Here is an 11,179-nt window from a genome sequence, read left to right as displayed (position 1 = left end):
TATAAAACTTGGCTTCCCCAACTAAACACTAAGACCCTTAGATTGCCCTGGGCCTCTCAGAGAATGACTGTGAATCTTGGAGTCAAGTGACGTGAGTTCTGAGTCTCAATAATCTTACCTATAAAATGGGCCCAAAACCTCCACAGTAGCTACTCACTAGGTTTCTGTGAACATCAGATAAGCAGCTTTTTATGGAATCACCGTAAAAATACAAGGAGCCCTCAGGTCACTAGAACTTTTCAGGTAGGACCCTTGGCCTTAATGAAACTGCAAAAAAGCATATAAAAGTAACAAGGATGAAATCCTCATTTCTGCTAAGAGTCCCCCATTCTAAAAAAGCAATGTGTCAGACTCAAGACCTCAATTTTGGAACTTCTTAGTTTTCACATCTCCTACCCACTTTATACAGGACAGTAATGGTAACCATCATCATCATTCTCGCCATCATCTAAATAATCTAAACCCTGCATTGTACACTTCTATCCCAGACAATGCGCTAAGAGCTTCAGTTCTTTGAGGAGAAAACCAAAAACCAGATAAATGTAGTGACAAGCCCATGGCCACATGGTTAGGAGTAAGAGCACGATGTTGGGAACACCCAGCAGTAATAGAAGAAAGCAGGTAGAAGACACGCTGGTGTGCATTTTCGTGTTGCCCACCTGGAGCCTGGCAGAGTCACAGGGCCTGTGTTTGGGAGACCACTACGTTGGTGGGTACCCCTGACTGGCGTTAGGCAAGAGGTTGCTGGGGACACAGGGTAGGTCACCACTAGAGAATGTGGTTTCTTGTGCCTGAGCTGATGAGCTGTGAAGACAGAAGATATCAGAAGCTCTGTGTCTTTCTCTGCCCCTTGTTGGTCATAAGTCTTGAGCAGTTTTCTTTACCTCCCAGAGTTTTGACTTTTCTCATGTAAATGAAGATCATAATCTCTAAATGGCTTACCTGAGGGGGTTCCTGTGAGTACAGATGGAATCATGTGGGAAAGTGCTTCACAAACACGAAACATATGGAAAGTGGTGGTATTATTGGTATCACTATTAGTAACAATAATAGTAGCATCTGGCATCTGTTGAATACTCACCATGGGCCAAGCATTGATCATAAAATATCTCATTTAATCCTTAAAACAACCTTAAGACATAATTAGCTTTAATTGCTTCCATAAAAATAATGAGGAAACTGAGTCACAGAGAAATTATGCAGTTGGCCAACTAATATGCCATGTTGATAATTATATGATAGTTGAGACTAAGGCCAAAAAGTAAATGCCCGTTTAGATCATCAATGACACTTTTTTCTGTTTGAGCAGATCAATCTACCATCCAGAGTCATCTCCCCACAGCCACCCCAGTCTGTTTTTCTTTTTTTTTTTAATTAAGTCATATAAACATAGATCATGAATACGTTTATGCCTATGTGGAGTACAATGTGTTGATTTTTTTTATACAATCTGATGTGGTTACATCAAACCAATCAACATAGCTTTTACCTCATTTACTTGATTATTGTGTTAAGACATTTATATTCTACACTTGACAGATTTGACTTGTACCCTTGCAATATGCTCCATAGGTGTGCTCCCACCTTTACCCTCCCTCTCCTCCCTTCCCACTCCATTTCTCTCCTTCATGCCGGCCCCATATACCAGAGGTGGTGGGTTCAAACTGGCCCCAGGCAAAAACTGCAAAATAATAATAATAATAATAAGCCCAAACTGTTTTTCCAAATGAATTATTTAGCTGGCACCCACCAACCTAACACCCTGATCTCGAACGTGAACCAATAGGAAAGCAAAGGCTAAAGGAGAAGACGGTGAAGTGGCTGATAGAAGGGAATTGCTCCCTCCTTTTATCCTTCATCGCAGGATCTGTGCTTTGTTTTCTTTCTGAAAAGCCAAGACAGCCCAGACATTTCCAGAGCTGGGGATTTCTCCAGATTTCAGCTAAGAAAGTGAAGAGCTTGTTGTATAATTTACTCTGTGCTCTAGGTCTGTCATGCCTCCCCACTGAGACTTCAAACCAGAAGGTGACAAGAGGGTCAGCCTCTGAACAGGCACACACACATACACACACACATACACACACACACATTCTCTCTTTTTCACTCTCAAATACACGTACTCCCCAGCTATTCTTGTACCTGCGAAAGACAGAGGAGCTAGCCATTGTCAGAAAAAGAGAAAATTCTGCAATGCTTCCTTTGAAATTATTTGAAGGGGGTAAAAATAAAGAGCGTTGGTTCAGTCTTGGATTTGCATTGCTAAAAGATTGATAGAGACCCACCTCTCTGGTGTAAGAGGTTGATCAGGTCACATGGCAGGTCACCATCAGAGAATATGGTTTCTTGGGCCTGAGCTGGTGATGCACAGCTAGACGTGTTCTCAATTTGAGAGTGGACTTGCATGGCATTTACTGGGCACCTATGCAGCAGCAGACCTGGCCCAAAGGGTCTTGGATCCTCATGTTGATCTTTGGCTTTGATTATTATAAACTTGAAGATATGAGGCTATGGAAGTTTGATTTGGCTCATATGTGAAGAAATCTCTTACAGCATATTTTGGGACTCCAGTGAAAATTTTATTTTAACCAGCTGTGATGTCTTTAAAATCTCGAATGCTCTGGTCTGAACATTTGTCCTCTGATGCTTCAAGTTTTCACACCACTTTTACATAAGCTGTTGTCATTCAAGGTAGACAGGGCAGGAATTTTGGAACCTGAAGGCTTAGGGAGGTAAATCACCCAAGGTCACTTGGCAGTTAAGGAAAATCTGTGGTCAAATCCAAGTCTTTATATTCCTAAGTATTTTATTCCTTAGACTCAAAAAGGAATTAAGAAACCATTTTCAAGCATAGTCCAAAGCATCATAAGGCCTCTGGCCCTGGGTCTTCTCCTGACTTGCTAGTGATGGCACACCAATTCCTTTACTTTGCAGGCCTCCTCATTTGCTTTATCTTCAAATGTATGTCTGAGGAAGGGGATAGTCATAGCAGTGATGTAGTGGGGTGTTTTATTAGAGATGGCACAAAGATTTCACATTAGTTGCATTCTGACCCATTGTAAGTATAGTAGAACCTCCATAGTCAACAACCTCTGTACATTAAGTGCCTCCTTAAGTTGACCTAATTTTCATAGACTAGACATATACCACATGTACTCGAGGGAAGTTCCTTTTGTTGACCATCTCCATATGTTGACCAGTTTATTATAGTCACTTGGGTAGTCAACTTACTGAGGTTCTACTGTTTTTGCCTAAAGTAATGGATAGAAACAATTTTCAGGATGAATCCCAGTTCATGGGAAAAGAGATCCATGATCTGGTACTGTGTTTACCCTGGGCAAGGGAGTAGAGAGCTTTAGCATTTAGGCTGCATCAAGACCTTGTCCCAAGGAACATTCTTGGGTTCTGGATTTCTATTAATTTAATACTTCAGCAGAAAAAGCAAAAACAAACTCAAAGTGCATCTTCTGGGTTCATTGTCTCACACTTGGCTGTGTTCTCCAGGTGCGGTTTGAAGGTCTGACGGGAAATGTACAGTTTAATGAGAAAGGACGCCGGACCAACTACACCCTCCACGTGATTGAAATGAAACATGATGGCATCAGGAAGGTAAGGGCCACTTTTCTTCCATTCCACAGGGAGAAGAGAAAGGCCTGAGCAGGGATTCTGGCCAGAGCTGAGGGCCCTGTGAGTCCACCTTTCCTGGAAAGGATCTTTGAAGAGGGTCAGGCAATATAGATTCTTAACTGACTTAACTCTTCCACTAACCATTAGGGACTTTAGGCAAATCATGTCCCTTCTTTGAGAATCCATTCACTCATCTTCAAAATGGACATAGAAATCTCTACATTTTGAAAACCCAAAGTTTAGGAAAGCATTTTAAGAATATAAAATAATTGATATTTTCAAAAATCCACTGTTATTCCTCAGGGATTTGGAACTAAGAAATTGGAAATAATGATTATTGATGAAGTTAACCATATTCTTTTAATCTAAACTTAGTCACATGCACTCTATTATCTATACAAATGTAAGATTTTCTAAAAGTTTGTATACATATATATGTATGCATATTAATTTTTTAATAACATTTGAATCCTTGGAACAGCATTCAAATCCTTGGAATAACATTCAGAATGTTATAGAGACTGTGTGCTCTATAGAGCCTGTGTGCTCTGGCCTCTGTCAGTTTCTTCAACTTTAACCTTTAACACGAATTTCCTTCCTCTTTCCATTTCAATCACTCTGAGTGCCATTCACTTCCTTGAATACCCCATGTTCTTACTACTGAGCCTTCTCAAATGTTCCCTCTGCCTGGGATTTCCTTTACCTTACTCCCTTCTTTTGCCTAGCCTATCCCTCCTCAGCCTTCAGAACGCAAAGGAAATGTTCTTCCCCAGGAAAACCTTCTCTGGCCTCTCATGGGAACCTCTAGTTCTCCACCCATGGCTTTCATCACATTTCTAATTCCTGTTGTGGATAGCATGGTGACAAGAGGCACCGCATGGCATAGTATAGACCTGGCAGAGTGCTATGGATCCAAATAATGCCCTGGAATCCTAAAAACTGAATCCTGACCTCGTCACTTACCAGTCTGGGATCCTGGACAAGTTATTCAAGTTCTCTGTGTCTTAATTCTCTCATCTGGTAAATGGGGGTCACCATAATCCTTCTGATCTCATAGGGTCATTGAACAGATCAAATGACCGAATGGTATGGAAAAGTTCTAAGTGCTAGGGATGCACATTGAAAGTTGGGTCTTAATCTCTCTGACTTAATGTTTTCTATGCCTGTGCTGTCAAAAATACTTGCCACTGGCCAGGTGTGGCCATGTAAAATTAATTTTAAATTAATTAAAATTTAACAGTGAGCTTCTCAGTTGCAATAGCCACATGTCAAGTGCTCAATAGCTACATGTGGCTAATTGCTATCACATTAAAGAGGAAAAGGGTAGAAAATTTCTATCATCAGAGAAAGTTCCCTATATATACCTATATCCTCAACTCTTTTAAACCCATCTTCCCTGCTGTTTTGTCTGGAATCCACTTTGTACTTCACAGTCCATCTCATCCTGTTCATCACCTCATCCTGTTCCTCAAAGCTGTAACAAATTACCACAAACTGGCTTAAAACAATATGAATTCATCATCTTACAGTTCTGAAGATTAGAGGTCTGACTTGAGTCTGGTTTGGGCTAAAAATAAGACGCTGGCAGGGCTGCTTCCTTCTGAGGGCTCCAGGGGAGAATCTCCTTTGCCTTTTCCTGATTCTGGAGGTTGCCCATATATTCCTTGGGCCATGTTACCCTTCCTTTATCTTCAAAACCAGCATCATCATCCTTCCCTCACCCTTCTTCCCTCATCACAGCTTCTCTTTGACCATAGCTAGGAGAGATTCTCTGCTTTTAAGGACTCATATAATTAGATTGAGCCCACCCAAAGAATCCAAGATAATTTCCCCATCCAGGCTACATAACCTTAATCATATCCATAATTTCCCTTTTGCTGTGTAAGATAAAATATTCACAGGTTCTGGGGATAGAGGCATGAGCATCTTCAGAAGGGCATTATTTTGCCTACCATAAAGGCCAAGTTTAAATGTCTTATCTTTCATCAAGTCTTTCTCACCCAACAGAAGCTACCTCTTGTCCCATGGTGTTCCCACGGCACACTTGACTCCTCCAGACACCATCATTTTCTCCTTTGTTGCACTGGCTGTGTGTATGTGTACTACTGCTTTCCCTAGACTATGAGCAACTTTAGGGCTTCTAGAATCCATTTTCCATCTACTCCTGGCTATACTTCAGTAATCAGCTACAGTAGGCCCCCAACCTCTGTTAACTTTCAGTAGGTACAAACAAGGGTGCTCTGTTTGCCTATGAATGTAGCCACTGAGAGCCTGTTCAATTTTCAGCCAACCTTTGACATGACGATTGTACAAAGAAACTCTCTGAGGACAAAAATCTGCTGTGAATGATGCTTATCCAGAATTAGTCCAAGACTGAGTTCATTTTTGTTATCTCCTATTCTTGTGATTCCTGCTGCTGGAGTAGATATCTGCTAAGTCACTTACTTCTTACAACTCTCAATTTCCACATCCATATAATGGGACCAGATCATGTCTGCATTGCACCTGATCATCGTTCAGGGAAGGGTGCCTGGATCAGTGGTCATTAGCAGCTATGGTAAATGTCAGAGAGGTGGCATACAACTGAAATCTGGAAAACACTGGAATGGCTTGTTTATCCCTTTCAAAGCTTTTTGTTCCTCAGTGGGGTTGGGAGAGTATCAGCTTTAACAATATACTTCCTTTTCCAGATGGATAAGCCAAAGCAGATGGGCCTAGTAAGCCACCTATGTTCTCACCATGAGATATGGTTGAATCTGAGTCCCTGAGTCTGCTTATCCTGCTGTAGCCATGGCTAAAGCTGAGTATATCAGAGTGACATAATTGGGACATTTCTGATAACTGGTGGGCTGGCAGAGGGTGGTAGCTGGGGGAATTTTGCTGCCCCAGGAAAGGACATCAGCCATGTGACAGCCTCCCCAGGACATCTTCCTCTCAGATTCTGGGGAGAACTGATGCTGTCACCTCACCCTGGTCTTATAGATGAATATGCAGAAGTTGTAGCTGTTCTGTGTAAGGCCTGGAGCCAGAAAGTGGATTGCTCCTAGATAGAACATTGTTAACTGTGGACCTGGGCTATCCCTCAGAAGCTTTAGAATGGCCTTTTTCCCTCAGGAGAAAAAAAAATTGCTATTTCCTGGGTGAAACAAATTGGCATTTCTACATCGTGTATGAACAGCTATGTGTGTGTCATATTCCAACTATGGATGTTGGTCTGTGTCCCCCTGGCCCCAGAGTAGTGGAATGGCTTAAACTATAGCCAGATCCTTTTCTACACATTTGTGGTATACTGGGTATATTGGAGATAAAGCAGCAGGGCAACAAAGGAGAAGAGAAGCCAAAGACTTGCCCCCGAATCCTGCCGTCATCCAGCTCTGTGGCCTTCAGCATCTTTTTTAGCATCTCTGGGTCTCTAAAATGAGTGAGTGAGAGATGTTGGACCATGCATCCCCTAACTGCTCTCACCTCTGACTCTATTTGCCAATGCCATATGATGCTTTTTTTAATTTCTTTTTTTGAGACAGAGTCATGCTCTGTTGCCTGGGCTAGAGTGCAATGGTGTCCATAGTTCATTGCACCCTCAAACTCTTGGCCTTAATTGATCCTTCTGCCTCAGCTTCTTGAGTAGCTGGGGCTACTGGTCTATGCCACCACACTCAGTGAAATTTTCTATTTTTTTGTAGAGATAAGGTCTCACTCTTGCTCAGGCTGGTCTCAAAATCCTTGTCTCAAGTAATCCTCCCACTTCAGCCTCCCAGAGTGCTAGGACTACAAGCATGAGCCACCATTCCCAGCCACCTCCCCACTTACCTGTCTCTTCCTTAATTACATTGTGGAAGTGGAGCAGTGGGACTTTCATCAATTGATAAATGTACTTTTGCAATTCTTACTCCAAAGACCAGGGTTCCCAACCCTTTTAATTATCCCTAAACCTTACCCAGAGACTACTGGGAGCCTCTTTTCTTTTCTTTTTCTTTTTTTTTTGATCTCTTCAAGAGTTGCTCTTCATCAAGAAATTCTCCTTAGCAGCAGAGGTCCTGTTTTAGGATTAGTGGTTTTCAAACTTTAGCAAACAGAAGAATTACTAGACACCTTGTTAAAAATGCAGATTTGTAAGTGCCAGCCCCTGAGTAGTCTGCCTTTGGAAAATAGAGATGAGGCCCAGGAATATACATACCCACACTGTAAAAGCAGCCTCTCTGACCTGCAGAGGTTCTGGAGGGTACTCTGAGGGGGGTTTGATGAGATGTGCTGGCACAGTGTTTAAGAGCTTATGGAGGCAGAAAGACTAGGATTTAAGACTCTGCTTTCATCTTTATTAATCATGTGACCTTGAACGAATTATTTAGCCTCCATAAACCTCATTATATCATCTCTAGAAAGGTGGTAACACCCCTTGACCCCACAGATTGTCATTAGGACTAAACAAGATAATATTTGCTACACCACTGCCTGGAGTAAGGGTTTCAGAAATGCAGCCCCTGCCCGTAAGAGAACATTCTACCCATGTTTCTTTGTTTGTTTGTCCTTTTAAAATCCTTTCTATAGGTCACAGGGATTTTATGTTAGCATTGCACTTGGGTGAGTCAAGCTGTGTAAGCCCATGGAATGGATAAATCAGGAAGGAGAAATAACAGAGTACCTTCAAATCCACAAGCAAATGGTTGTGCTTTATTTTTCAGATCCCGAGGCTGTTTTTAAACTTACTTTCCAATGACTAAATCCTTTCTTAGAATGTGAGCTTAAACATCTTTTGTTTATAGGGTATCTGCCTTTCAGAAAATCAATTCCTTTACATCTGTGGCTTCGGGCTTTTTATTCAATCAGCCCCTGAGCAAAGTAATTTCTCAGATTTTCAAGGATGACCTAGTTGTGTTGGTTTCAGTGAACATTACATGGCCTTACCTGATGTGTATAATTAAAAGGGGCTGCTTCTTCCTGATTCTGGTCCATTGGGACACTGCTGGTCCTCAGGTCTATTTCCTGTCCACTCAGATGCCAGCATACCCTCTAGGTATCTGGACCCAACTTGACATCCAGCTGAAGAGTATGTATTCTAAGCATCTTCCCATCATAAAGTTTAGGATCTTCAGATACCAAAATACATACTGGCTCTGCTAAAATCAAATCTTCAGGAAATTATATTTGGAGACACCACTTCACTATGGGGTGCTGATTTAGGAGTCTCTTTCTGAACTGGGCAGAATTACTAATTCTGATAAATGGCTGCTCACTGGATAAGTTTAGGGACAGTTCTCCTACATCTTATATCATGGGACCAGTATTATTGATTTAACCATCTTGGCCCATCTCCAGTGTTCCTGTAAAAATTTTTAGTCTGTGTTCCTTCCTTTTCATTTCTACTTGATTTAAGTCACACTTGTGCCCTGCCTGCCCAAGTTTTTACCCCCAGTTCTGACATTTTATATAACTAGAATGAAAGACTGGACTGGATAAATACCAAAGGGGCAGAAAGACCTGCTGATATCAAAAGTAATCTCCTAAAGTCCCAAAGAATTCATGATTCCTCATTCCCTATGCCCTATAGAAGTTTTTCTTTAAATCCTTGCTACCTGATTTTAGACATATTGAATTGTGTTACAGCTTTAAGAGATAGCCTCACTCCCACCACTTCTCTCCATTTCTACTGCTGACCTCAGAGCCCAGGCCACCTTCCCAGCCTCATAGAGTAGCCCCCTGAGCAGTCACAAGTCCTGCCATGTTCCTATCCCTCTACAAGGCCACCATTCCACTATAAGAGCTGGGACAAGAATTTCCAAATACAGAAATGGACTAGACATGTACCACATGTACCAATCATTACTGCAGGCCTGGCTTCTTATGTTGACCACCTCTGTATGTTGACCAGTTTGTTACCATCCCTTGTGTGGTCAACTTACAGAGGGTCTACTGCATACAAGGGACCACACTGCTCCTATGCTTAAAAACGTTCATGGGCTTCCTGCTGCTGGTAAAATCTGTTCTAACCCCTGCATTGGCATTAAGAGCCCCTGGTGCTGCTTCTCTGTGACATCATTCCTGCTCTTCTTTCTCCAGCTCATTGCTCCAGTTCCCCTGGCCTCTGCATTCCTGCAGCACATCTGGTCCACTCTATCCTCAGGGCACTTACACTTGCTGCCTTCACTTGGCATTCTCTGTCATTCTGTTTGCATGTGCTGCATTTCTCCTTATCCTTCAGATCTCAGTCCAGGTGAAGCCACCTTCGTAGATGCCAACCCTGACCACCCTTCCGTTCACCCAGCATAATCACATTATCCCATTTTTTTCATCGTGCTTATTTTTTCTGATGTATTTTTGTTGGTTAATTGATCTAGACTGAGGTTGGCAAACTTCAGCCCACAGGCCAAATTCAGCATACCTAATGATTACATTAGCATTTTAAATGGTTGACATAAATCAAAAGAAGACGATTTGTGACATGTGAAAAGTATAAAGTTTTTCTTTTTAACCATAGCCATGTTCATCTGCTTATTACCTATGGGAGCTTCTGCATTACACGGGCAGAGGTAAGTGGCTGCAGCAAAGACTGTATGATCCACCGAGCCTAAAATACTTACTGTCTGGCCCCCTTATGATAAAGTTTGCCAACTCTTGATCTGGATATGTATTGTCTTCATTCTTTTCTTTTCTTCCTCCTGAATGTCCTAAAATGTCAGCTGTCCCAAAGCAGGGACCACATTTGTATAATGTATTTTATCCTCAATGCCTAGAGTATACTGACATGAGTAAACACATGCAAATAAATGGTTGTGTATTAAATGAGTGGGCCATTTATTGAATATTGGGGAGCAATCAAGCAGCATCCTACTCCCACCCATATTTCATAGATCTTCTAGGAATTAAGGGGGGAAAATCTGGCAAATTTAATTAAATAACATATCAAGGGTAACTCAGATGAAGTTGCACATAAATTTATGAACTTCAAATCTATTAAGTGTGTTAGTTTAGATCGCCCTTGGTTCTGTAACAGATAAACTCTGATATCTCAACTCTTTTATGCAAAATGAGTTTATTTCTCAGTCATTCAGTGACCTGTTTGGGGGCAGTGAGGATTCTGGCTGAGACTCAGGCTTATGGAGGCTCTACTATTTACTATTTACTTGGGTCTGAATGGATGTCAATATCCAGCTAATTGATAGGAAAGAAAGAAAATGGAAACTGTGAGGGAGATTTTGGAGGGCTGGCCTGGAAGAGATGTACATCACTTCCACTAGGTTCCATTGGCTAGGACCCAATCATTTGACCCAACTAGAGCAGACTGGGAAATGTAGTTGCTGACTAGGGAGCCACATTCTCCCCAGATGGCTTCAATATAGAAGGCAAACAAGAATGCTTGGTGGTCAGCTAATTGTCTTTGCCACAATAGGGAACTTACTTTGTAAAAAATTGATTATAATGGATCTTACTTTGGGAAGTAAGGGGCTGTGGCTTCAGAGGCTTCCTGGGGATATCAATATATAAATTTGATTTGACAACTGTGCAAGGTAGATCAATTGAATTTTCAGTTCTATGATCATCTCTTTTTAAGACTTTA

General features: G+C 41.6%; 1 protein-coding gene across 1 annotated transcript in view; it reads left to right on the top strand.

The window, feature by feature from the left end:
- GRIA1 (glutamate ionotropic receptor AMPA type subunit 1) overlaps positions 1 to 11,179 on the top strand; it is a 311,205-nt gene that overhangs the window by 190,666 nt on the left and 109,360 nt on the right. The window contains exon 8 of the mRNA XM_003782253.2: positions 3,502 to 3,606. Within this exon, the coding sequence (XP_003782301.1) occupies positions 3,502 to 3,606 (105 nt within the window). The remainder of the gene's footprint in view (positions 1 to 3,501; positions 3,607 to 11,179) is intronic.

Source organism: Otolemur garnettii, unplaced genomic scaffold (genome assembly GCF_000181295.1).
Source record: "Otolemur garnettii isolate 467f Iridium unplaced genomic scaffold, OtoGar3 scaffold00003, whole genome shotgun sequence".
Classification (NCBI taxonomy): Eukaryota; Metazoa; Chordata; class Mammalia; order Primates; family Galagidae; genus Otolemur; species Otolemur garnettii.
This window is presented reverse-complemented; position numbering and strand designations above follow the sequence as displayed.